General features: G+C 41.0%; 1 protein-coding gene and 1 pseudogene across 1 annotated transcript; both read left to right on the forward strand.

Annotated features, from left to right (window-relative positions):
• The first annotated feature begins 1,439 nt into the window (after positions 1-1,439).
• LOC148376681 (myosin-7-like) lies at positions 1,440-26,580 on the forward strand. The gene is made up of 38 exons (XM_088349805.1): positions 1,440-1,483; positions 1,557-1,768; positions 3,958-4,101; positions 4,179-4,335; positions 4,419-4,446; positions 6,260-6,365; positions 6,436-6,528; positions 6,593-6,656; positions 6,747-6,845; positions 7,187-7,290; positions 7,784-7,922; positions 8,003-8,121; positions 8,300-8,449; positions 9,517-9,687; positions 9,766-10,081; positions 10,174-10,241; positions 10,342-10,547; positions 10,626-10,749; positions 10,906-11,042; positions 11,114-11,369; positions 11,434-11,676; positions 11,765-11,941; positions 12,029-12,174; positions 12,261-12,351; positions 12,419-12,808; positions 12,880-13,006; positions 13,080-13,198; positions 13,275-13,471; positions 15,767-15,950; positions 18,631-18,796; positions 18,908-19,032; positions 20,465-20,773; positions 20,847-21,050; positions 21,130-21,426; positions 22,719-22,823; positions 23,035-23,130; positions 25,111-25,245; positions 26,474-26,580. The coding sequence occupies exons 2-38, from the start codon at positions 1,568-1,570 to the stop codon at positions 26,492-26,494; spliced, it is 5,814 nt and encodes a 1,937-aa protein (XP_088205931.1). The 5' UTR covers positions 1,440-1,483; positions 1,557-1,567; the 3' UTR covers positions 26,495-26,580.
• On the forward strand, positions 19,879-19,998 carry LOC148376682 (U2 spliceosomal RNA; annotated as a pseudogene).
• Positions 26,581-27,831: the final 1,251 nt, after the last annotated feature.

Here is a 27,831-nt window from a genome sequence, read left to right on the forward strand (position 1 = left end):
ATGGTCTCAATATCGCCCTCTGCCATGAGGCAAGAGAATTGCATGCCTCACTTTGCATTTGCAGATAATCAGCACAGCAATATTGTTCATACTAATTGCATTTTCATAATTGTGAAAATTCTGAAAAAGAAAAACCCCCAAAATTGAGAATTTAAATGACAAATACCTGTAACACTGAATAAACACAAGTATTTAAATTATTTGTATTCTTATATTTCCATGATGACAAGGGAGCCTGTGCCTTCCCTGCCTCTCCTGACTGCACATCACTGCTCCATTATCTCCAACGCTTCTTTTGCTCCTCTTGCTCAAGTCATTGCAATTTAACCGGAGGAGAATATGCAAATACCTGTCACTCTGGGTATATTTATGTAAAACGGGCCTTGTGTGTGGCCAACACGCAGTGCTGTTGATCCTTGAGGCAGGCAAAGCCTCTGAGTCTGTCCTTCTCAATCAGTGCGAGGTTTTCAGAAGGCATTTCACACCGTTATCTTTGTCCTCAAAGACACAATACCACATCAACAGGGATGTTCGGGAGCACGTTTTTAACGGCGGATGGTTAATCTCTGGTGACCTTGGCATTACGCTGGAGTCTGTCAACCTGGCACTGCCTATTGTTATTTGTCATCATTATGGCCTTTCAATGAACCTCGGGCATGTCTCCTGCTGAAGATTTCTGTCTGTGTTGTCTCACACTTGTCGCCTGGATAATCTGGCAAAGCGGTGGTCTTTATTTAGACCTCCTCACTTACCATTTATATTACAGCAGCGCTCGTCCTACGATAACTCGCCGCAATATGTTGCAGACAGCTCCTAAGCCCCCTGAGTAACTGAGACCACTTCACAGCATAGCATGGTTCTCAAATCTAACTTCTTTTGTCTGGTTATTGTTATTATCTGGAAGGATACCAAGGTACTGGAACGTTGGGTTCCATTGAAAACCGACTTTCGGTCAAAAGTCAAAAACCTTTGAGAGTAAGTCTTGAGGATGCTTGTCTTCTACCTAACATCTATTGTTCCCCTGCAGAACTGGCATGTTGGGATGATGACAAAAGAATTCCTCCCGGTGTCTATTTGCGGACCGAGTCGTGTTTCCCTGGCTGCTTAAGGATACCTATGATTAATCGCCGTCCTCCAATGAGCTCCTTATATGGCCTCGTCAGAAGACCCCCAGTACTGATAAGACTCCGACCTGCTGATTTCTATATTGCTCTCTGCCATCCAGTAACACTCCCTCCTCCTTCCCTGACCAACCCAACGCAGACACAATAGCATTCTTGGGCCTAACAAGCATCCTCCATATATGGCGGAGGGGCCTCCTTTATATAGGGAAGTGATTCCGAAAGCCACAATAGGTCACCGTTCTATCACAAGGTAAGATGTGTGGACATTGATGTCACTGTTGGATTGTCACTAGCTCACTGAACACGACTTTTTACCAAGGGCCGTAACACCTCAGTCTTCTCTGTGAGGAACACATAAGGTAAGACAGAATTTCCATCCATGTGATATATTGAACAAACAAATCAGACAATATAAATTGTTTTTCCACAAAGCAAGCTGGAAGATGGGCGACGCGGCAATGAAAGAGTTTGGGGCGGCGGCCCCCTACCTGAGGAAATCGGACAGGGAGCGTCTGGAGGCTCAGACTCGTCCCTTTGACATGAAGAAAGAATGCTTTGTACCCGACACTGAGGAGGAGTACGTGAAGGCCTCCATCACCAGTCGTGAGGGGGACAAAGTCACCGCTCAAACTGCCAAGGGAAAGGTCAGTAATGTGCGGGAAAGCTGTACAGAAACACACTAGAACAGGGGTCAGCAATTGCGCACTGCTCGCACATTCTCAGCGCAAAAGAAAATCTAGCCAGCGCACAAAAACGAGGGCTCAAAATGACTAATTAAGAAGCGACTTAAGTCAAAGTTACAGTGCATGAAGGTCAAAATACACGGGTTCCCCTGACGTTGTGTCCTAAATGCGGTATGTTGAAGTCAAGGTCGAAGTAGAACGATGTTGAGTAAAGTCAGTAGAGTTTTTTGAGAACCGGCTTCTTTGGCTCGGCTCACTAAAAAGAACCGACTCTTTCGGGTCCTAAACGGCTCTTCAGGTTGTTTTTGCTTCTTTAATACCAACATGACCAAATATTAAGTAAAATTATGCACAAAACGACTTCAAGGAAAGGGGGAATAGAACAAAAAAGAAAAGAATACCAAAATGAAAAAGTAGTGAAAAGCTGAGAAAAAAAGATACAAAAGGAAGGCAAAAAAGAAGGAAAAATTTAAAAAAAGGCCAGAAAAAAAGAAAAGAAAGAAATGTAGGAAAAAAGTATATAGAGAACAAAAAGTAAAAAGTAACAGCTCGGAAAAAATATTTTTTTTAAAAAGAATTCAAAACAAAAAGGAAAACGAAAAAACACAGAAAAAAGAAGAAAAAGTTTGTGTTGCATTCAAATAATTTCCAATTACATCAAGTCAATCTTGTTAGCAACATTGTACTTCTACTAAAAAAAGTGATTAAGTACAGTTCTGTATCTTACAACCGACTAAATAAGCCCCCAAAAATGTTAATATTATGCGACAAAATATATCAGGAAATAAAAAGAAATGGATATCTTGTGAAAGAATTGTAAGCACAAACGACGTTTGTAGGCCGTACAACTTTTGCAATAGTACATGAGTCAATTTATTCAAAAGAGAAAAATAATTTTGCATTGCCGGAAACTCAGCAAAATGTCAAGTTTTGAACATGTTTGATAATTAATTATCTTGCCACACTTGGGATTATGGTTGCTCACTGTTGTTTCAAGCGTTGCTCAACGACTTTGTGTGAACGCTCATTCCCGTGGAAAATTACAGGGAACATTGGGGGTCAGCAACCTTTTCGGTGTGGAGTGCCACTTTCAACTATCCTTGTAAATCAGTGTGCCAAACCAAGATTAAAGAAATGAAATGAAAAGGAAATGATCTGCATTTCTATAGCGCTTTTCAAGTCGAGACTTCCCAAAGCGCTTTACAGTGTGCTTCACATTTACCAATAGCAGCCGTGCAGTCATGCAAGGCGCTAACCTGCTTATTGGGGGTATTAGGGGTTCAGTTCAGTGTCTTACCCAAGGACCACGGTTGGGTAGGGTTACTTTAACTTGATTACTTTTGGATTACTCCAATACCAAATATGCTAATAAAAGACAAAATAAACTAAATATGAATAAAATGACTCAATTTTGTGCAGAATCGGGGAGTAAAGGAATACATGGAACGGCAAAAATGATGTTGGCAAGCTGTTTGGATTTATTTTCATTTTGTTTCTGTCGCATTTTATGTTAATTTTGCCGGAGATCAAAGAGATCAAAGCCAGGAGAGAAAGCTTACCACGTGTTGTGAGTCATCATTTGATTCATATTTAGTTTCTTTTGTCTTTTATTAGCATATTTGGTATTGGAGTCATCCAAAAGTAATTGAAAATAACCCAGTTAAAGTAACCCTACCCAACCCTGCCAAAGACACTTCGACATGTAACAAGGAGGGGCCGGGATTCGACGAGCGCTCTACTTCCTGAGCCACTTGAATTCATGTTCATGTTTCGAATCGTAATTACATTTAACACACTCTCGGGGCATAATGCACAAAACAGCACGGTCATTTTTTGCACAAAGCCCCAGTCATCTGTCCACACTGGCTGGGGAGAGCACGATCTTTCCGCTCGAGGCGCTGTCACGATTCGTTCATTTATCGCGCGCGTGGGTTTCGTTGGCTGGGTTAAAACACGGATCTCTCCTCTGCGAGGTGCCACGCAAACACGCACTGACACACGTAGGGACGCTAACCTAAAGCCTCTAAATAACACGGTGCGCAATTGAAAATATCTAAATTTCAGGTAAAAATGTGCATTTTCAAAGTATAATCATTATTATTTTGCCGTGCGCTTGCGTGCCACTGGTTAACCCCTCTCTTGACTTTCAGACCGTGACCGTGAAGGATTGTGACGTGCACCCTCAGAACCCGCCAAAGTTTGATAAAATTGAAGACATGGCCATGTTCACCTTCCTCCATGAGCCGGCCGTGCTGTTTAACCTCAAAGAGCGTTACGCGGCATGGATGATCTATGTGAGTTAAGGTCTTTCGTGAGGTGCCTTTCCATTCTTCTCAACAGAACACCTGATTTCTTCTTCTGTGGTTTTCAGACCTACTCCGGGCTGTTCTGTGTGACCGTTAATCCCTACAAGTGGCTACCGGTCTACAACCAAGAGGTGGTCGTGGCCTACCGGGGAAAGAAGAGGAGTGAAGCTCCTCCTCATATCTTCTCCATTTCCGACAACGCCTACCAGTACATGCTAACTGGTAAATCTTCAGAGACCGTTCAAATTTCAATGAATTGTATGGCGGTTGATTATACTTATACTGGGATTCTATTTTCTTCGCAGATCGAGAAAATCAGTCAATTCTCATCACGTAAGTTTAATTTTCATCCTTTTTATTTTACAGCGTTCGTACACCTTTTTCATGGCCAAATTCAAGCACTTTTTAAGGACTTTCAAATCCAATTTTCCAATTTCTTCATTAAAAAAAGATTCAGATTCAGATACACTTTATTGTCATTCTTGTACACGTGTATACAGAACGAAATGTCGATACATCTGACCCGCACAGTTTCCTTGAATGTACAAATATAAATATGTAGTATTGAGTTGGAGTATTGAAATACTAAATAATATGCTAAATAATTATAGCTATGTATAGTATTATACAGTAGTGCAAAGAGTGCAAGAGGAGCAGGTGAACAGATGTGCAAAATGGGCAGTCAAGGTAAACAAGTCACTATACAATAACAATAACAAAGAAAAATAAATCTGGGGTGAAGAATTTTTTTTACAGAGCCAGAAATATATCTGTGATTTCCATATGCGATTTTTAATCTCGCGTGTGCATTTATTAAGGCATATGATTTTTATATTTTTAGTAAATCACGAATATATTTGTAGATCTGAATATATGACTGTAAATCAGTGTCTGAATTAATGGGGCATGCATCTTTTACGTAGGGCGTACAAGTTTTAAAAACGTCTCCGCCCGGGTGGCCCACAACTTCCCCCCCCCAAAAAACAAAAAACAAAAATACCCCGAAAGTTTTTTTTTCAAATCAAACTTTTTCAAGAAAGAAAAAAAAAATCCTTCGTTTTTATTTGTTTATTTTTCCAAATCAAACGTTTGCTTTATTCCGATTTCGAAATCTTCATTCCGTTTAGAAATTTCGGATTTTCGGCTTGTTTGGCAATTTGCATACTGGGCAGCCAATCAGAAGCCTGCATCGAATAACTTCGTGCTTGCAGACTTTCCCGAGCGTTATAAGGTCGCGCATTTGCATATCATTTTCCAAAGTAGACGCACAAAGAACACAAGAAAAATGGATAAGTGTTTAGGAATCAAGCCAAAACCTCAGCCCCAGAAGAAACATTCAACAGAAGCTAACACAATTTATGACGCTACAAAATGTAAATGTATATAAAAAGCATCGTGGAAAGGGGATTTCACGTGGCTTGTGGCAGACAACGCAACGCCAACATTGAATGAATGTAGATGAGTAAATACAGGTACATACTGATGGCAGATAGAAAACACAAGTGCACCAGTTATCTTGGGCGCGACCTGTAGGGGGCAATGACACTTCACAGGACAATGCCGCACAAACTAATGTCAGCTTACGTTAATCATGATGATAGAAGATAACTATAGCTATATCTATCCATCTATCTATCTCTATATATCTCTATCTATCTATCTATCTATCTATCTATCTATCTATCTATCTATCTATCTATCTATCTATCTATCTATCTATCTATCTATCTATCTATCTATCTATCTATCTATCTATCTATCTATCTATCTATCTATCTATCTATCTATCTATCTATCCATCTATATCTACCTATCTATCTATATCTACATATATCTGTCTATCTATATCCATCAATTTATCTATATCTATTAATTTATCTATATCCTTCTATCTAATGGACATTAAAAAGTCCCAAATCAGAAGTTGCATCGGACATTGCTGGACTAATCAAATCAGATTTATTTGTATAGCACTTTACATATAAAAAAAAAAAAAAAAACTCTAAGTGCTGTATATAAGCACTCAGTGTACAATAACGACACAACCGCCTCCAGGGGGCATTACAGACTAATCTGCCAAACTGATTGATCAATAAAAAACATTTCTAAACTATCTATTTATGAGAATATCTCTCTGTTTTCACAGTGGAGAATCTGGTGCCGGGAAAACTGTCAACACCAAGAGAGTCATCCAGTACTTTGCTAGCATTGCAGCTGGTAGTGGAAAGAAAGACACTGGCTCTGAGAAAAAGGTCTTTGCACTCGTTTAAAGAAAAAAATAATCTTTTTGTATCTCATTTGCTAAAATGTCTATGTTTTCAGGGTACCTTGGAGGATCAAATCATCCAGGCTAACCCGGCCTTAGAGGCCTTTGGAAATGCCAAGACTATCAGAAATGATAATTCTTCTAGATTTGTAAGTTCAATTTACTCGGAATATGTACTGTATATTTGTGTATTTTACTTTTTTTATCATCCAGGGCAAATTCATCCGAATTCACTTTGCCGCGAGTGGAAAGCTTGCATCAGCTGATATCGAGACATGTTAGTAACATTTCTGGAATACGGAAAATGACGACAACAGCCTGGCATTTTTCTTATCAACCCGCCATTCTTTTGAAATTCCATCCGTAGATCTGTTGGAGAAGTCCCGTGTCACCTTTCAGCTTAAGGCTGAAAGAGACTACCACATCTTCTATCAGATTCTCTCGCAGAAAAAACCCGAGCTTTTAGGTAAGACAAAACAACCTCGTGTAGAAGAAAATGCACCAGGCAAAGACTTCAGTTTTTAAACCAGTTGCAACCGGGGAGCTGAGATCATTCCATACTCTTACTCAAATCTCTAATAATCAGTCATCCCCTGTCTGTGTTTTATTGAGTTCACAAGACATGGAAAAGTACTGGTATGTTGAGACCAAAGGCAAGACCACCCCCCCTGGGTGTGATTTTCACCTTCAAACAAAGACACTAAAAGACGCCAAAAGGGAACATCAAACTGATTAGAAATGCACACCTTAAGCAAATATGTTTAACCCTACTTCACAAATGTTAACATATTTCTCCTACTCTTTCAGAAATGCTGCTCATCACCAACAACCCCTATGATTATGCGTTCATCTCCCAAGGAGAAACGACGGTGGCTTCCATCAACGATGCTGAGGAGCTTATGGCCACAGATGTAAGGAAACCAAATCTTCTTAGATATAAGACAGGCTACTCAGTCACACACATTTTTAATTCAGTTGGGTTAATAGTATAGCAGTTTAGAGAGAATTTAGATGGATAGATAGATAGATAGATTCATTATTCATCCCCGTAGGGAATTTCACTCTTCCAGCACTATCTTTGTGTTTAAAAATAAAGTAATAAAATAAAAGATATAGAATACAAAAATACGCCATATAGCGTGTTGATATAGAGTATATAAATAGTGGTACGGAAAATATACACTGCAATAAAAATAGGGTAATATACAAATGTGGGGTTGGGGTGTAATGTAGGCGTTTACTCCCCTGGGTGGAGTTAAAGAGCCTCATGGCATGAGGAAGAAATGATCTCCTTAGTCTAATTTATCATTCTAATGAAACTTTATGCTATTACTACTATTTTTAGCACAAAACTAATAGTAGCATGGAAATGTTAAACTAAACATGATGTACTGGTTAATTTAGGATGCTTTTGATGTGCTGGGCTTCACCCAAGAGGAGAAAAACGGCATTTACAAACTGATAGGCGCCATCATGCACTACGGTAACATGAAGTTTAAGAACAAGCAGCGTGAGGAGCAGGCAGAAGCTGATGGCACAGAAGGTCAGGCGGACTTACTCTCCAAAACACACTCGTTTCAAAGATCGGTGGTTGACATTTTTACGATATTCTGTTTTTTCTAGATGCGGACAAAGTTGCTTACCTGATGGGTATGAACTCAGCTGACCTGATCAAAGGTTTATGTCACCCAAGAGTCAAAGTAGGAAACGAGTGGGTCACCAAAGGACAGAATGTTCAGCAGGTGAATGGAACAAAATTGTCTTCTGGATTTTAGATTCTCATCCTTGTTGCATGGCTACCACTTATACTCAAGTGAAGTTCATGGTTCAGTTAAATGAAGCTATGTTCTAAGGAGCATAAAAACTGTAAACTATCCGTTTGTACAACATAGATTAATTCATAAACTGTTTCTTCACCAGGTGTATTATGCAGTCGGTGCACTGTCTAAGTCAGTGTATGAGAAGATGTTCCTGTGGATGGTGGTCCGCATTAATCAATCTTTGGACACGAAGCAACCTCGCCAATACTTCATCGGAGTTTTGGATATTGCTGGATTTGAGATCTTTGATGTAAGCCATGTCTAGTGTGTCTAATGTACCGTAAAGTCCGGACCATAGAGTGCACCTGATTATTAGCCGCACCCAGCAAATTTTAGGGGGTTCACCGCTTTTGTGCTTACACAAGCCGCACCGCCATATAGGCCGCACATCAAAACATATAATACAGTCACAAGTTTTACCCTAACCCGACTTTGAGTCCCGCGGTTGTAACTAAACATAGTACACAATTCATTAGCCATGGTCGACAACATGAACGGAAAATGATACCGGTGCTTAATGTTTAATGCAGACCTGTAGAGTTTGGGTCCCGTTGAACGTAATCCAAGAAAAAAAAAAAGAATATTTCCAAAGTTAAGGGTGGGAAAAATATATATCCACTATTGTCCGCTGCGACAACAAACAGATCCAACACAGCTTTACCCCACTTCCCGTCAGCCTGCGTTTGCTCCGCCCCTTCTTTTTGATTCGCCCGTAGAAAACATATCAAAATAAGTCTCTAAAATAAACACATTACAAAAATATAAAGTTGCAAATACATATTATACATGGTTACACATATTTACAAAGAAAGACGGTACACCGAGAGAGTTTTCAAAGCTTTAATAATAATAACATAACTTTCATCCCAAACCGTGCCTGTGAAAGGTACCAACACGCCACTAGGAACACGCTCGCAATGCATAAAACGTATCTGTTAAAAAAATACCATACCGTAATTGTGAAATTCACGGTAAACCGTCCTCGTCTTCCTCCTTAGATTTTTCGCCATCAAAGGTGTCTTCCTCATTATCTGATAGACCCTTTGTCATACAGACGATTTGTGCATGAGCTAAGAAGTTGCAGTCTTCCTCGGCGCACACATTTGACCGGTCTAAATCCTACCATTTGTAATCGAGCACCGTTGGTGGCAGTTAGAAAAATCACATCAATTGTCCGCTTCACTGAATAAGCCGCAGGGCTCGACATTTAGGAAAAAAGTAGCGGCTTATAGTCCGGCATTTACGGTAGTTTTTGTTTTGAGCTCCTGACAAAAACATGGGCGAGGAACCATATCTTTCTTCCACTTTGCATTTCAGTTCAACACCTTTGAGCAGCTGTGCATCAACTTCACCAATGAAAAACTGCAACAGTTTTTCAACCATCACATGTTTGTGCTGGAGCAAGAAGAGTACAAGAAGGAAGGCATTGAATGGACCTTCATCGACTTTGGAATGGATTTGCAAGCCTGTATTGACCTGATTGAAAAGGTGAGAGACACCTTTATGAAATGAGATGATTATCACAAATTCTCTAACACGCTCCTCACTGTGCGTTGTCCTCCTTAGCCCATGGGTATCATGTCCATCCTTGAAGAGGAGTGCATGTTCCCAAAAGCCAGCGACGCAACGTTCAAAGCTAAACTCTACGACAACCATCTTGGAAAATCCAGCAACTTCCAGAAGCCGAGAATAGTCAAAGGAAGACCAGAGGCCCATTTTGCCTTGATGCACTATGCCGGAACTGTTGATTACAATATCAACAACTGGCTGGTGAAGAACAAGGATCCTCTGAATGAGACTGTAGTTGGACTTTACCAGAAGTCTAATCTCAAACTATTGTCACAACTTTTCATGAATTATGCTGGAGCAGATTCACCTGCAGGTAAGGATGAGCTAAATGACATGTGTTTATCCCCATTTTTTCCTCCCATCTCTTGGGTTGCTATAACTGAACCGTACCTAAATATGTCCCAGAGGGAGGAAAGGCCAAAGGAGGCAAGAAGAAGGGTTCATCCTTCCAGACTGTATCGGCTTTGCACAGGGTCAGTACAGCCCATGTTATGTGGCAATATTTTTCCAGTTTAGACATTTCCACAATTAGCAACCAGGTATGCTGTGCACCTAATATCCTTACCCTCACAGGAGAATCTCAACAAGCTGATGACAAACTTGAGGTCGACTCACCCCCATTTTGTACGTTGCATCATCCCCAATGAGACCAAGACTCCTGGGGCCATGGAGAACCCTCTGGTGATGCACCAGCTACGCTGCAACGGTGTACTGGAAGGCATCAGGATCTGCAGAAAAGGCTTCCCCAACAGGGTTCTCTATGGAGATTTCAAACAGAGGTAGCACATCCCAAGCAAGACACCCGAGAAAAAACAGGAAATATTTTAAAATGTTTCCTTTTTTCCATCTATTTTCAGATATCGTATCCTGAACCCTGCTGCAATCCCTGAGGGTCAGTTTATTGACAGTAAGAAGGGTGCAGAAAAACTTCTTGGTTCTTTGGACATTGACCATAATCAATACAAGTTTGGACACACAAAGGCAAGTTTTAAAGGGGCACGTCTGACCCAAAAGTTTAACATACTTTCTGGAATTCATAATCCAAAGCAGATTGTTTTAAAATCTGTTAGAAACATTCTTTGTGTACATGCAAACTCTGGAAAAATGCGGTTAACAGTGATGTTCAATCTTCAAAAGGTGTTTTTCAAGGCTGGACTTCTTGGGCAACTTGAGGAGATGAGAGATGATCGTTTGTCACTCATTATTACTGGAATTCAGTCTCGTTCGAGAGGTTTGCTGGCTAGAGTGGAATTCCAGAAGATTGTTGAGAGGAGGTAGGAAAACTTAGATTAATACGTTGTGTTAGGAACAAAACAAACAAAATATTGATGATTTTTTTTGGTAGGGATGCTTTATTGGTAATCCAATGGAACATCCGTGCCTTTATGGGGGTTAAGAACTGGCCTTGGATGAAGCTGTACTTCAAGATCAAACCTCTCTTGAGATCTGCTGAAGCAGAAAAGGAAATGGCCAACATGAAGGAAGAATTCCTGAAGTTGAAAGAAGCTTATGCAAAGTCTGAATCTCGACGGAAAGAACTGGAAGAAAAAATGGTGTCGCTCCTTCAAGAAAAAAATGACCTGCAGCTCCATGTCCAGGCTGTAAGTTTACTGTGACTATTATTCAGTTTGCTTAGAACGTATCAACAATGTCTTCACCAATTAGGAGCAAGATAATCTTGCTGATGCTGAAGAAAGATGCGAGGGGTTGATTAAACACAAAATCCAAATGGAAGCGAAAGCCAAAGAGTTATCGGAGAGACTCGAAGACGAGGAAGAGATGAATGCTGAACTCACGGCAAAGAAGAGAAAACTGGAGGATGAATGTTCCGAGCTAAAGAAGGACATTGACGACTTGGAGTTAACTTTAGCTAAAGTGGAGAAAGAGAAGCATGCCACTGAGAACAAGGTATGGCAAACGCTGGATTTACGTCGTACCCTACAAAAGAAGTTCATGAATTGTGCTCTCATTCATGATTTATGGCAACGGTTTCCAGGTAAAGAACCTAGTTGAAGAGATGGCAGCTTTGGATGAAGTCATTGCCAAGCTGACCAAGGAGAAGAAAGCCCTACAAGAAGCTCATCAGCAAACACTGGATGATCTTCAGAGTGAAGAGGACAAAGTCAACACTCTGACCAAGGCCAAGTCAAAACTAGAACAGCAAGTGGATGATGTAGGTGTTCCATTATGTTTTGAATTCAGTGCTTGAACTTTGGATGACAACGTTTCAATGTATATTTGTCTTTGTTGTTTTCTAAAGCTCGAGGGTTCACTTGAACAAGAGAAGAAGATCCGAATGGATCTTGAGAGAGCCAAGAGAAAGCTGGAGGGAGACTTGAAGTTGACCCAGGAGAGCCTGATGGATCTGGAGAATGACAAGCAACAGCTGGAAGAGCATCTTAAAAAGTATGTAGCATAATAATGAATATTTGAAGAAACACAGCAAAACTCAGACCATAACAAAGAAAAGTAAGGAAAATGTAACATTGCAGGAAGGACTTTGAAGTTAACCAGCTGACAAATAGAATAGAAGATGAACAGGCTGTTGCTCTTCAACTCCAAAAGAAACTGAAAGAACTTCAGGTAAAAAAAGGGTTCGGTAAGGGTGTGAAATTCTCTTAGCGGCAATTAAACTATTGTGTCTACTCAGGCTCGCATTGAGGAGCTGGAGGAAGAGCTGGAGGCAGAACGAGCCGCCCGAGCCAAGGTCGAGAAGCAGAGAGCGGATTTGGCCAGGGAGCTGGAGGAGATCAGTGAAAGGCTGGAAGAAGCCGGCGGAGCAACATCCGCCCAGATCGAGATGAACAAGAAGAGGGAGGCCGAGTTCCAGAAACTCCGGCGAGACCTCGAAGAAGCCACTCTGCTGCACGAAGCCACTGCAGCCACGCTGAGGAAGAAGCAAGCCGACAGCGTTTCTGACCTGGGGGAGCAGATTGACAACCTTCAGAGGGTCAAGCAGAAACTGGAAAAGGAGAAGAGCGAACTCAGGCTGGAACTGGATGATGTCGTCTCCAATATGGAACACGTCGTCAAAACAAAGGTTAGCTGAATGAAGATGATTTATTTTAAACGGTGTTACATGAACACCACTACTCCCATCTCCAATTTCAGACAACCCTTGAGAAGACGTGCAGAACTGTAGAAGATCAGATGAATGAATACAAAACCAAGTTTGAAGAAGCCCAACGTTGCATCAATGACTTCAACATGCAGAAAGCAAAGCTTCAAACTGAAAATGGTATGCAATGTCCTGCTTTCTTCTATGGGCATTCATGTTAATAACTATAATACAATGTGATCAAAAATCTAAGGTGAGCTCTCAAGACAGCTTGAGGAGAAGGAATCTCTTGTGTCTCAACTCACCAGAGGGAAAATGTCCTATACTCAACAAGTTGAAGACCTTAAACGACAACTGGAGGAGGAGACCAAAGTAAGATAAAGTCTGGCTAGTTAGAAGGTCCTTCAACAAATGCATTTCTATAAAATTTATTATTTTTCCTCGTCAGGCCAAGAATGCTTTGGCCCATGCTGTGCAGTCTTCACGTCACGACTGTGACCTGCTTCGAGAGCAGTACGAAGAGGAGCAGGAGGCCAAGGGTGAACTGCAACGTGGCATGTCCAAAGCCAATTCTGAGGTGGCTCAGTGGAGGACCAAGTATGAAACTGATGCCATCCAGAGGACTGAGGAACTGGAAGAAGCCAAGTAAGAGTTTGACCAAAATGGGAATTAGTTTAACATATCAGGTTTTGTCTGGGCTATATCCTTGCTCCAATTTAACACAGAAGAATGTTTGTGTTTTTGAGAAATTAGCAGGATTACTATAAAGCAGGGGTGTCAAACTCATTTTAAGTCGGGGGCCACAATGTAGAACATACATTCTCTCAGGGGCCGGACTAGTAGTTTAGAGAGAAAGAGAGAAGGGCAAAGTGAGAGAGAGAGAGAGAGAGAGAGAGAGAGAGAGAGAGAGAGAGAGAGAGAGAGAGAGAGAGAGAGCAAAAAACGAGAGAGAGAGAGAGAGAGAGAAAGAGAGGGTGAAAAGCAAAACAGAGAGAGAGAGGCAGAGAGCGCAAAGCGAGAGCGAGAGAGAGCAAACCAAGAGCGAGAAAGAGAGGGAGAAAAAAGCAAGAGAGAGAAAAGTGAAGGAGAGAGAGAGAGATATATATATATAGAGAGAGGAGAGCAAGAGAGAGTAAAGTGAGGGAGAGCGAAAATGAGAGCAAGAAAGAGAGGGAAAGAAAAGCAAGAGAGAGAAAAGTGAAGGAGAGAGAGAGAGAGAGAGAGAGAGAGGAAAGCAAGAGAGAGAGAATAAAGCGAGAGAGGGAGATAGGAATGAGAGCGAGAGAAAAAAACAAGAGCGAGAGAAAGAGAAAGCGAAAAGCGAGCGAGAGAGAAAGACCGAGAGAAAGTGCAAAGTGAGAGAGAGAGAGAAGGTGAGAGAGAGTGAAGAGAAAAGAAAGAGAGGAATACAAGTACAGCATTTGTGACAGGGACCTGGCTTTGGCAACATCAAGTGGATATATTTCAACCCCCAGCTCGTTTTTCTCTTGCGCTTCCCTCACCGTTGTCTCGCGGGCCGGATTCAATCCCTTAGCGGGCCTGATCCGGCCCGCGGGCCGCCTGTTTGACACCCCTGCTATAAAGAGAGTAGATTCAATTGGAGCAATCCAAGTTCAAATGGTTCTTAAAGGAAGAAGCTGTGGAAATGATCTGCATTTATATAGCGCTATTCAAGTCAAGACTTCCCAAAGCGCTTTACAATGTGCTTCACATTTCCCAATGGCGGCCGTGCAGCCATGTTCCAAAGAGTAAGAACCAAAGAGTAAGAAGCATATCATGCTAGCATGGCCGAGCCAGTCTCCAGACCTGAACCCAATCAAAAATCTTTGGAGGGAGCTCAAACTCCGTGTTTCTCAGAGACAGCCCAGAAACCTGACTGATCTAGAGAAGATCTGTGTGGAGGAATGGGCCAAAATCCCTCCTGCAGTGTGTGCAAAACTGGTGAAAATCTACAGGAAACGTTTGACATATGTAATAGCAAACAAAAGCTACTCTACCAAATATTACCATTCATTTTCTCAGGTGTTCAAATACTTATTTGCTGGTGTATCCCACAAATGAAATGATGACATGAAATGAAAGTCAAGACTTCCCAAAGCGCTTTACAGTGTGCTTCACATTTCCCAATAGCGGCCGTGCAGCCATGTAAGGCGCTAACCTGCTTATTGGGGGTATCAGGGGTTCAGTGTCTTACCCAAGGACACTTCGACATCTAACACGGAGGAGCCGGGATTCGAACTGCGATCTCCTGATCCCAAGACGAGCACTCTACCTCCTGAGCCACTGGAACCAGAGAATGCAAGATGTCCGTCTTTGGAGAAGACTAAGCTCATACAAACTAATGTCAGCTTCCGTTAATCACCAGGGAAGAAGTAATGCAGTGGCAAAGAAAAGTCAACAGGAAGCAGTGTAATATTTTTTAGGCAGATTTGTTGAGGAACATGGCAACAATTGCAAGCGCTGGGGCGGCAGTAGCTCAGGAGGTAGAGCGATCGTCTTGGGATCAAGGGATCCCAGTTCGAATCCCGGCTCGTCCGTGTTACATGTCGAAGTGTCCTTGGCTAAGACACTGAACCCTTAATACCCCCAATAAGCAGGTTAGCGCCTTACATGGCTGCAAGGCCGCTATTGGGAAATGTGGAGCACATTGTAAAGCAGTCATTGACTTGAAAAGCGCTATATAAATGCAGATTATTTCATTTTCATTTCATTTATGAGCACTTCACCCAAAATGTAAGCCCTTTCAATTCTTGAAAACACGACATTAGAACTCAAGCACTTCCACGGATTTCAAGAACCCGTGCGAACCCCGAGTTAAGCTGGTCAATTATCTCACCTTAACTAATATCGTACTCAAAAAGTATACGTTAAGAAGCAAAATTGACCTGTTTTCATACTGTAAATTGGAGTAATCCAAGTTCAAAATGATGATTCTTAAAGGAAGAAGCTGGCACAGCGTCTACAGGATGCCGAGGAGGCCGTGGAAGCAGTGAATGCAAAATGTTCGTCTTTGGAGAAGACTAAACACAGACTGCAGAATGAGATAGAAGACCTCATGGTAGATGTTGAGAGATCGAACGCTGCAGCTGCTGCTCTGGACAAAAAGCAAAGGAACTTTGACAAGGTAAAGTTCTCCTATCTACGCATCAATCGAGCATTGTTCATATGCCAGTTTGATGAGCTAAACCCAATAGTATATTAGAATAGAATAGAATAGAATATACCGTACCGGACTATAGAGCGCACCTGATTATAAGCCGCACGCACCACATTTTGCGGACATTATTGGTTTTGTCCTTACACAATCCGCACCTGTATATAAGCCGCATGCGCCAACATTTAAACATGTAACACAGTCACAAATTTATCCCAAACCTGACTTTGGGTGCCGCGATTGTAACTGCAAATATAGCACACAATCCATCCACCACAATCGGCAACATGAACGGAAAATGATACCGGTAGGTAGAATTGAATGCAAAACTTTAAAGTCCAGTTCCCGGTGAAAGTAATCCAACAAAAAAAATGTATATTTCCTAAGTTAAGGGTGGGAAAAATATATATCCACTATTGTCCGCTGCAACAACAAAGAGATTTAACTCAGCTTTACCCCACTTCCAGTCAGCCCGCGTTTGCTCCGCCCCTTCTTTTTGATTCGCTCGTAGAAAACATGTCACAATAAGTCTCTAAAATAAATACATTACAAAAATATACAGTTGCAAATACCGGTACATATTACCGTATTTTCCGCACTATAAGGCGCACCTAAAAGCCTTTATTTTTTTCAAAAGCTGACCATGCGCCTTATAATACAGTGCGCCTTATTTATGGATCAATTTTAAAATCGCAAAGTTTTCCAACTAACTTGCAGCCGCCGACTAGATTTTCCCCCGAACGCCAAGTAGTACGCGGTGTATGCTGGGATTTATTTACCAGCGTTTTATTGGCTAACCAATGTGTCAATCATCATTTGAATCAATCACTATTGGCTAAAGTTATTCGGAGGTCAAGGGGCGGATCCTTTTTATCATTTACAGGCTGGCATTGGCTTAAACGGCAAAACAAAGCCTGCAATTGGCCGAAAAAGATGTGTCAATCATCAGTTGAATCGATCACTATTGGCTAAAGTTATTCGGAGGTCAAGGGGCGGATCCTTTTTATCATTTACAGGCTGGCATTGGCTTGAACGGCAAAACAAAGCCTGCAATTGGCCGAAAAAGATGAATGTGTATAGCACGTGGCTGACGGCATTGAGAAAGCATTTTTTTCTATTCTGTATTTGTAAATATTTTATTCTCCTGGATTTACTACCCTCACGGATATAAGAGGACATTGGCTGCACATTATTATGAATACAACGACTTCGGTGAGCTACTCCGGGTTTTATATTGTCCCTGTATCTTGTTTCAGACTGAACTCGATGTTTCTGTGATAAGCGGTGCAGATAATGGATGGAATGGAGTGTCTATTTTTAAATTAAACTCAATTCCAAGTGTTTATTGTCATATGCACAGTAAAGTTGCGAGCGAAAAACAAAATAGAAACTAAGGAATGGTTGGCATTTCTTGAATCCCAAGACTTTAACCTTCCGAATGATGGAACGATGCATTTGAGTCACATCGTACGGACACCGCATCCGCATGTGTTCTCGACACGTATTTGCGTCTTTGCAAGCTTTCGGAATGTTAAGGGGGTAATAAGTTGGACTGAACTATCTGACTGTTTCGTCCACGTTCCCATTCTAGCGCCTTATAATCCGGTGCGTCTTATGTATGTCAAAAATAGGACCAAAAACTATTTTTTCGGGGTGCGCCCTATAACCCGGTGCGCTTTATAGTGCGGAAAATACGGTATATATGGTTACACATATTTACAAAGAAAGACGGTACACCGAGAGAGTTTTCAAAGCTTTAATAATAATAATATAACTTTCATCCCAAACCGTGCCTGTGAAAGGTACCAACACGCCACTAGGAACACGCTCACATCGCACAAAACGTAACTGTTAAAAAAAGCCGTACCGCAATTGCGAAATTCACGGTAAAACGTCCTCGTCTTTCTCCTTATAACTGTCGCCATCAAGGGCGTCTTCCTCATAATCGGAACGAACCTCTGTCCTCTGTCATACGGACAATTCCAACATAAACTAAGAGGATGCAGTCTACATCGGCGCACAATTCCACCGGTCTAAATTTTACCTTTTGTACTCGAGTGCCGCTGGTGGCCGTTAAAAAAATTTCATAAATTGGCCGCTTCACTGAATAAGCCGCAGGGCTGAACATTTGGGAAAAAAGTAGCGGCTTATAGTCCGGAATTTACGGTACATTTATTGTCATTGTTAAAAAATGAGTTGAACATATTGTGACAACGAAATTGGACGTGGCACTCCAGTTTCACATTTTTGAGCGAGGATAGAAGAGAACAAAGAAGATAAAGAAACAAAGAAGATGTTTGTATTGTCCTTGTTGCAATCTTTGTTTTTCTCCGATGGGGGGTGTATGAGGGGGTGAGGGACAGACAGAGATGGCCGGATCCAACTAGGTGGGGGGAGGGGGGAATTCGAGGGCTCAGGTTGCAGTTTTAAGATTAAAGACTAAAAATTACACAATTACACTCAAATTAAGAGCTCGGATACAAAGATTTTATACATATTTATTGACTTAACAAGCACACTTTTTCAAAGAACGCAGCAGGGTGTTACCAAGAAAATGTAATGGTCAGTCAAATACTAAATGAAATGTCTATTATGGATGTATGTTACTCCAATGTTTTCTCATTCATCATTCTTTTTTTATTACTGGTAGGTATTGTCCGAGTGGAAGCAGAAGTACGAGGAGTCTCAATGTGAGCTGGAGGGCTCCCAAAAGGAAGCCAGAGCTCTGAGCACTGAGCTGTTCAAGTTGAAGAACTCCTACGAAGAGTCTCTGGACCATCTTGAGACCATGAAAAGAGAAAACAAAAACTTACAAGGTATGTAGTGCTGCTAATCAGTATTTAGCAGTTCTATTTGTTTCCCTGACTTCCACATGGTATCTACACTACAGTATATCTTAAATAACAACGGTGCTTGGTGTTTTACAGAGGAGATCTCTGATCTCACTGAGCAACTTGGTGAGAGTGGGAAGAATATCCATGAGCTGGAGAAACTAAGAAAGCAATTGGAGCAGGAAAAGAGTGAGATCCAATCTGCTCTAGAGGAAGCAGAGGTCAGGAAATTTCACCTGTAAAAAGCACATTATTGCATTAATGATCTTGAATACCGTGAAATCCGGACTATAGAGCGCACCTGATTATAAGCCGCACCCACCACATTTTAGGGGGATTACTGTTTTTGTACTTACACAAGCCGCACTTGTATATAAGCTGCATGTGCCCACATTAAAACTTGCAATACAGTTGCAAGTTTAACCCAAATCCGACTTCAGGTCCCGCGATTGTAACTTATCATGCAGTACACAGTCCAGACTCATAATCATCAACAAGAACGGAAAATGATACCGGAACTTACCGTTTGATGCAGACCTGTAGAGTCCCGGTCCCGTTCAAAGTAATCCAAGGAAAAAAAAATGTATATTTCCAAAGTTAAGGGTGGGAAGAATATATATCCACTATTGTCCGCTGCGACGACAAACAGATCCAACTCAGCTTCACCCCACATCCCGTCAGCCCGCGTTTGCTCCGCCCCTACTTTTTGATTCGCCCGTAGAAAAACATATCAAAATAAGTCTCTAAAATAAATACATTACAAAAATATACAGTTGCAAATACATATTATACATGGTTACACATATTTACAAAGAAAGACGGTACACCGAGATAGTTTTCAAAGCTTTATTAATAATAATATAACTTTCATCCAAAACCGTGCCTGTGAAAGGTACCAACACGCTACTATGAACACGCTCGCAACGCATCACACGTGTCGGTTTAAAAAAAAAACCCATATTGTAGTTAAAGTGTAGGTGGTTGTTCAAACCTAACGGCATGATGCCAATCATGAATATAAGATTGTGTACCGCTAGAGGTTACTGGCTTTGATGCTATGTCAGTCCTTAGCTTGGCTTTTGCCATGATCTTTGATTTTTGCAATCCGGAGATGGAATAAGAGCTTGCTCTGTCCACTCCACGCATCGGCCCGGTATTGCAGTACCTCCGGGAACGGTGCATTCGCAATGATCGCAACAAGGCTTTAGGGCTAGGACCTTAGCTTAGCCTTTTGGCTGAGAGTAAGTGTCCCGGCTCCTAGGCTTTGTAGCGTATAATGAACTGACCGATAACGGATAATGGATAATGAATAACGAAGATAGATCAATAACCCTTAAAAACCCCAAAACTCCAATTCCCGGTAAACCGTCCTTATTTTCCTTCTTATAACTGTGGGCATCAAAGGTGTCTTCCTCATTGTCGGAAAGAACCTTTGTCATACAGACAATTTGTGCGTGAGTCTTCCTCGGCGCATATATTCCACCGGTCTAAATCTGACCTTTTATACTCAAGCGCCGCTGGTGGCCGTTAGAAAAATTACATAAATTGGCCACTTCACCGAATGATCCGCAGGGCTGAACATTTGGGAAAAAAGTAGCGGCTCATAGTCCGGAATTTACGGTACTCATATCTGTGATTTCCTGTGTCCGCCAGGCCACCTTAGAGCACGAGGAGGGTAAAATTCTAAGAGCCCAGTTAGAGTTCAACCAGATTAAAGCCGATATTGAAAGGAAACTCGCCGAGAAGGACGAAGAGATGGAGCAGTGCAAGAGGAACATGCAGAGGACTATCGAAACCCTGCAGACTTCTCTGGAAGCGGAGTGTCGAAGCAGGAACGAGGCCCTTCGTTTGAAGAAGAAGATGGAGGGCGACCTCAACGAGATGGAGATCCAGCTAAGCCAAGCCAACAGGCAGGCAGCTGAAGCACAGAAGCAACTGAAATCCGTCCATGCACATCTGAAGGTAATCAAGAAGAAACACGTTTTTTAAAAACTACCATTCCTAATGTCGTAATGTTTGGTATCATCCAATGAAGGATTGCCAAATTCAGCTTGACGAATCTCTCCGTGCCAACGACGATCTCAAAGAGAACATCGCCATTGTGGAGAGACGCAACAACCTCATTCAGGCCGAGCTGGAAGAGCTTCGAGCTGCTCTGGAACAAACCGAAAGGAGTCGTAAACTTGCTGAGCAAGAGTTGCTGGACGTTAGCGAGAGAGTGCAGCTACTGCATTCACAGGTGACGGACCACAAAAAACAACGGTGGCACTCTGCCGAAACACTAACTCTCTGAAATCTCACCTCCAAACGGTACACAGAACACAGGTCTGATTAACCAGAAGAAGAAACTGGAAAATGATGCCTCTCAGCTTCAAAATGAAGTGGAGGAAGCTGTTCAAGAGTGCAGGAACGCCGAGGAGAAGGCCAAGAAGGCCATCACGGATGCCGCCATGATGGCAGAAGAGCTGAAGAAGGAACAGGACACCAGTGCTCACCTGGAACGGATGAAGAAGAACATGGAGCAAACCATCAAAGACCTGCAGCATCGCCTGGACGAAGCTGAACAAATTGCTTTGAAGGGAGGGAAGAAGCAACTGCAGAAGCTTGAGGCTCGGGTAAGAGTCATCATATCTCCTTAAGTTTAAGGTATTCATCTAAAAATTTTCACTGCAAAGGCTAATTTATGAATAGTAGCCACAGTTCCAACAAAATGAAGCAGGTGAACAAGATCTGTGTTTCCCAAGTCAAGTTAAGTTCCTTTGTATAGCCCTTAATCACAAGGAGTCTCAAAGGGCTACACAGATCACAGATTATTGCAAACTACAGACTATTATGACACCATCCCCTGATCTAAAACCTACACGAGGGCAAGGAAAAACTCAAAAACTTCAACGAAAATGAAGAAACCTATAAAATTTGTTTTACTCTTTTGAATGAATTGACTCGTGTACTATTGAAAAAGTTGTACGGCCTACAAACGTTGGCAATTCTTTCACAAGATATCCATTTCTTTTTATTTCCTGATATATTTTGTCGCATAATATTAACATTATTGGGGCTTATTTAGTCGGTTGTAAGATACAAAACTGTACTTAATCACATTTTTTTGTGGAAGTACAATGTTGGTACCACGATTCACTTGATATAATTAGAAATTATTTGAATGCAACACAAACTTTTCCTTCTTTTTTCCGTGTTTTTTTTTCCTACTTTTTTAAAAATTCCTTTAAAAAAATCTCACGGTGTTTATTTTTTCCGAGCTGTTACTTTTTTCTTTTTGTTCTCTATTTACTTTTTTCCTACATTTCTTTCTTTTCTTTTTTTCTGGTTTTTTTTCTAAATGTTTTCTTATTTTTTCTCTTCTTTTTGTTTCTTTTTTTCTCAGCTTTTCACTACTTTTTCATTTAGGTATTTTTTTCTTTTTTGTTCTATTCCCCCCTTCCTTTAAGTCATTTTCTGCATCATTTTACATAATATTTGGTCATGTTGGGATTAAAGAAGCAAAAACAACCCGAAGAGCCGTTTAGGACCCGAAAGAGCCGATTCCTTTTAGTGAGCCGAGCCGAAGAAGCCGGTTCTCGACAAACTCTACTAACTTTACTCAACTTCGTTCTCCTTCGACTCGACTTCAAAATTCCGCATTTAGGACACAATGTCGGGGAACCCGTGTATTTTTACCTTCATGCACTGTATCTTTGACTTAAGTCGCTTCTTAATTAGTCATTTTGAGCCCTTAGAGGGAACACTGATGGGGAGAACATGCAAACTCCACACGGGGAGGCTGCGGTGGCTGGACTTGAACCATGAACCACCCATCCACCGTGCCGCCACTGCATTTTACCAATTGATGAAAAAAATGACCTTTTTTACATCCCATGCTTCACAAGAAATTCTTTTTTCAATCTAGGTCAAAGAACTTGAAAATGAGGTGGAGTCCGAGCAAAAGAAGAGCGGCGAAGCAATAAAGGGGATTCGCAAGTATGAGAGACGCATCAAGGAACTCACCTATCAGGTAAGACGTCCTTTTTGAGATAATGGATATATGAGGAAGAAGATGCATTATAGACTCTCATAGATCCATTTAAATCTTAATACATCTCTTCATTGAGCTACACCATATACATATTGCTAAGTTGAAATGCTTATGACCGGATTTAGATGAAAATGAAGGAATTGAAAGAAGATTTCCACTCGAGTTGTTTGTTTCATCATTGTACTTACAGACCGAGGAAGATCGCAAGAACGTGGTGCGTCTTCAGGATCTGGTTGACAAACTGCAGCTGAAAGTCAAAGCATATAAGAGAGCTGCTGAGGAGGCTGTGAGTTATTTTGAAACTGGACCGATACTATTCCCAAAATTATGAGTTTAACGTTCCTAAAGTTACAGTGAAGAAAACAAGTATTACACCTTGCTATTTTGCTATTTCTCCCACTTAGAAATCATGGAGGAGTCTGAAATTTCCATTATAGATGCATGTCCATTGGGAGGGAGATAAACTAAAAAGAAAAATCCAGAAATCACAATGCATGATGTTGTAGCGATTTATTGGGGCGGCAGTGGCTCAGGAGGTAGAGCGCTCGTCTTGGGATCAAGAGATCGCAGTTCGAATCCCGGCTCCTCCGTGTTACATGTCGAAGTGTCCTTGGGTAAGACACTGAACCCCTAATGCCCCCAATAAGCAGGTTAGCGCCTTACATGGCTGCACGGTCGCTATTGGGAAATGTAAAGCACACTGTAAATTGCTTTGGGAAGTCTTGACTTTCATTTCATTTCATCATTTCATTTGTGGGATACAGCTGCAAATAAGTATTTGAACACCTGAGAAAATGAATGGTAATATTTGGTAGAGTAGCTTTTGTTTGCTATTACATATGTCAAACGTTTCCTGTAGTTTTTCACCAGTTTTGCACACACTGCAGGAGGGATTTTGGCCCATTCCTCCACACAGATCTTCTCTAGATCAGTCAGGTTTCTGGGATGTCGCTGAGAAACACGGAGTTTGAGCTCCCTCCAAAGATTTCTGTTTGGGTTCAGGTCTGGAGACTGGCTAGGCCATGCTAGAACCTTGATATGCTTCTTACTCTTTGGTTTACCTGGCTGTGTGCTTCGAGTTGTTGTCGTGTTGGACGACCTAGCCACGACCCATTTTCAATGCTCTGACTGAGGGAAGGAGGTTGTTCCTTAAAATCTCACAATACACAGCCCCAGTCATCCTCTCTTTAATGCAGTGGACTCATCCTGTCCTATGTGCAGAAAAACGCCTCCAAAGCATGATGCTACCACCCCCATGCTTCACAGTAGGGATGGTGTTCTTTTCAACAAGGTGCTTGGCAATTGCTCCTTAGCCCTTTCCAGCCTTTTGGAGGTGTGCTATTTTGTGTCTGGTGTCTTTGGACAGCTCTTTGGCCATGTTACAAGTTCAAGTCTTACTGATTGTATGGGGTGGACAGGCGTCTTTATGCAGCTAAAGACCTCAAAAAGGTGCATCTTAGGATGATACATGGACTGCAGGTGGACTTCTAATGGGCGGACTGACAGGTTTTTCAGGGTCAGAATTCTAGATGATACACAGGTGTTCAAATACTTATTTGCAACTCTATCACACAAATAAATTTTTCTTTTTAGTTTATCTCTCTTAAGTGGACATGCATGTACGATGAAAATTTCAGACCACTCCATGATTTCTAAGTGGGAGGAATAGCAAAATAGCAGGGTGTTCACATACGGTATTTACAATCTCCGTTTAATTTTTTGTAAGATTTACCGTAAAAACTTTGTGCTAAAATAGAATAGAATAGAATAGAATAGAATGTACCTTTATTGTCTTGGTTACAACATGGGTTTTATTGTGACAACGAAATTGGACGTGGCACTCCAGGTCCACGTTTTACAGTGAGGATAAGGAAAACAAAGAGATGGAGGAACAAAGAAGATGTTTTTTTCTTTGTTGTATAGGCTTTGTTTTCCTCCAGAGGGGGGTTATGAGGGGGTGAGGGACAGACAGAGATGGCCAGATCCAACTAGATGTTTGATCTTACTGTAGACACAGTACAGTGTTTCTTCCCTAATTGCTCAGTCCACGTGTTGAATGGATTTGGGAAGTACAGTCCTTAAGCATGCCCGATTAAAGTTGCCGGCGACGATAAAAGCTCCGTCGGGGTGTGCAAGCTGCTATTTATTGATAGCAGCAGGCAGGAGATTTAGCGCTATGCTAGGGTTTCTATCAAACCCATTCGGAGAAATAATTACCCTAAAATATAACTTTGTAACTAATAGTCTTCTGTTTGGATTCCTTCAGGAGGAACAGGCCAATACTCATCTGAGCAAGACCCGTAAACTGCAGCACGAGCTGGACGAAGCCGAAGAGAGAGCGGACATTGCCGAATCTCAGGTCAACAAGCTACGTGCTAAAAGCCGTGACGTTGGCGCTAAGGTAATGAAGCATTTACATATCAGGGAAAGCTAGAATCACATTTCGATTTCATTAATTTCGATAAATCTTGATTTGTCTTACATTCCGGTTAGCAATTCTTACAACACAAATGATTGATTAGTAGCTATACCTTTAATCGTATGGAAGAAAAACTGAAACCAGCATCATCTCCAAACAGAAGAGCAGCTTCAGCGATAGACTGCTGTCACAGTCTTGTTCCACGGACAGACTGAGGAGATCATTTCTCCCTCATGCCATGAGGCTCTTTAACTCCACCCGGGGGAGTAAAAGCCCACATTACACCCCACCCCCACATTTTTATTACAGTGTGTATTTTATATAGCACTATTTAAATACTCTGTACAAAACGTTATATTGGGTATTTTTGTATTATATATCTTTATTTTATTTTTCAACACAAGGATACTGCTGAAAGTGTGAATTTCCCTACGGGGATGAATAAAGTATCTATCTATCTATCTATCTATCTATCTATCTATCTATCTATCTATCTATCTATCTATCTAGCTCTATCTATCTATCTATCTATCTATCTAGCTCTATCTATCTATCTATCTATCTATCTATCTATCTATCTATCCATCTATATATCTATCTATCTATATGTCTATCTATCTATCTATCTAGCTCCATCTATCTATCTATCTATCTATCTATCTATCTCGCTCTATCTCTCTCTATCAATATATCTATCTATCTATATATCTATCTAGCTCTATCTATCCATCTATATATCTATCTATCTATATATCTATCTATCTAGCTCTATCTATCTAGCTCTATCCATCTATCTAGCTCTATCTATCTAGCTCTATCTATTTTTCTATTTATCTATCTATCTATCTAGCTCTATCCATCTCGCTCTATCTCTCTCTCTCTATCAATATATCTATCTATATATCTATCTATCTAGCTCTATCTATCCATCTATCTATCTATACTGTATATATATCTATCTCGCTCTATCTATCTAGCTCTATCCATCTATCTAGCACTATCAATCTAGCTCTATCTATTTGTCTATCTATCTATCTATCTCTATCTATATATCTATCTATCTATCTCTATCTATATATCAATCTATCTAGCTCTATCAATATATCTATCTATCTATCTATCTATCTATCTATCTATTTAAATAACAACAGAGTCATATTTGCTAAGATTTGTCATGAAATCCTCTCACTTTACTCTATGTTTATTGCAGAAAGGACTGGAAGAGGAGTAAAAGCCAGAGCCGAGCAACAATTTTGGACTCATCTGTAGTTTACTCTTGTCCAAATATCTGTAGAATAAAGCAAATGTGAAATAAAATGTCCAATCCTATTTATTGTGTTATTTCACCTACGTAAATATCTACCTGTTTTGGTGGCATCAAGTAAAAACTTCAGAAATATTTTTAATCGCTTGCATTTGATAGCTTGGATAATAGATTTGCTACGTCAGCATCCATGAGCACTTCCGCTAACAATAGATAGATGTTTAACTGTTCTAAGGGAATTTTTTTAAAATATTTTTTCAATTGAAAACAGATTGTCCAGAATATTCATGCATCTCTACACAAAAGCACTTCCCTAAGATTGAATATCTTCAACATGAACCGTACTGATTCGAAGAAATATGCTTTAAGTTTAATTTCCTGATCAAATCTTTACAAATACTAGTGATTGGATGTTAACTGCAGGCCACATACAGGACCATCTCCAAAAATACTGCCCATTATGGCCAAAAACTCAAATATCCTGTCTAAACATAATAGAATATCCCTGAAAAGTAGGCTGTAAACCGTAATCAGCGATAAAATAATAAAAGCCCTGCAATATTTCGGATGATTTGTAATAAATCAAAAATGTATAGCATTGGGGTGTTTGAATCACATTAACGTGATCACAATTTTATAATTTTCTCCAAGACTCTGTTCCCATTTTAATTAGTGGGAAATTTTGTTGATCAAAAAAGCATTTTCTTGGTAAAAAAAAAATAAAGAAAACATGCTAGCTCTAGCCCACAGGTGTCAAACAGGCGGCCCGCGGGCCGGATCAGGCCCGTTAAGGGATTGAATCCGGCCCGCGAGACAACACTCAGAGAAGCGCTAGAGAAAAACAAGCTGCAGGATGAAAAATGTCAACTTGATGTTGCCAAGGCCAGGTGCCTCTCACAAAGACACTGTACTTGTATTTATTTCTCTCTCTCTCTCTCTTTCTTTTCCACCCCTTTTCTCCCACTCTGCCTCTGTCTCCCTCACTCTCTGTGTTTCTCTTTTTCTCTTCCTTTGTTGCTCTTTGTCTCTTTCTCTCTCCCCTTTTGCTCGAACTTCCTTTTTTCCTTTTCTCTCTTTTCTCTTTCTCTCTTCGTCCCCTTCGCGCTTTCTTTTCTCTTTTCTCTCCTTCTGTCTTTCTATTTCTCATTGGATTTCTTTCTTCCTCTCCCTGTCTTTTCCCCCTCTCTCACTACTTTTTATCTTGTGTTTCTCACGCTCTCTCCCTCTCTCTCTTTTTCTTTCTTTGTCCCGCCCTCTCTTCTTTTCCCTCCCCCTTTCTCTTATTTTCTTCATCTCTATTTTTC

The sequence above is a fragment of the Urocampus carinirostris genome, chromosome 1, assembly GCF_059441175.1.
Source record: "Urocampus carinirostris isolate Australia breed hairy pipefish chromosome 1, RoL_Ucar_1.0, whole genome shotgun sequence".
In the NCBI taxonomy this organism is placed as follows: domain Eukaryota; kingdom Metazoa; phylum Chordata; class Actinopteri; order Syngnathiformes; family Syngnathidae; genus Urocampus; species Urocampus carinirostris.

What these genes read in the sequence shown, in the direction of transcription:
- LOC148376681 (XM_088349805.1), top strand. Translation starts at nt 1,568, where the DNA reads ATGGGCGACGCGGCAATGAAAGAGTTTGGGGCGGCGGCCCCCTACCTG. An exon ending in TGCAGCTACTGCATTCACAG is followed by an intron (nt 21,051 to 21,129) that starts GTGACGGACCAC and finishes AACGGTACACAG; the next exon opens with AACACAGGTCTGATTAACCA. An exon ending in AGAGAGCTGCTGAGGAGGCT is followed by an intron (nt 23,131 to 25,110) that starts GTGAGTTATTTT and finishes GGATTCCTTCAG; the next exon opens with GAGGAACAGGCCAATACTCA.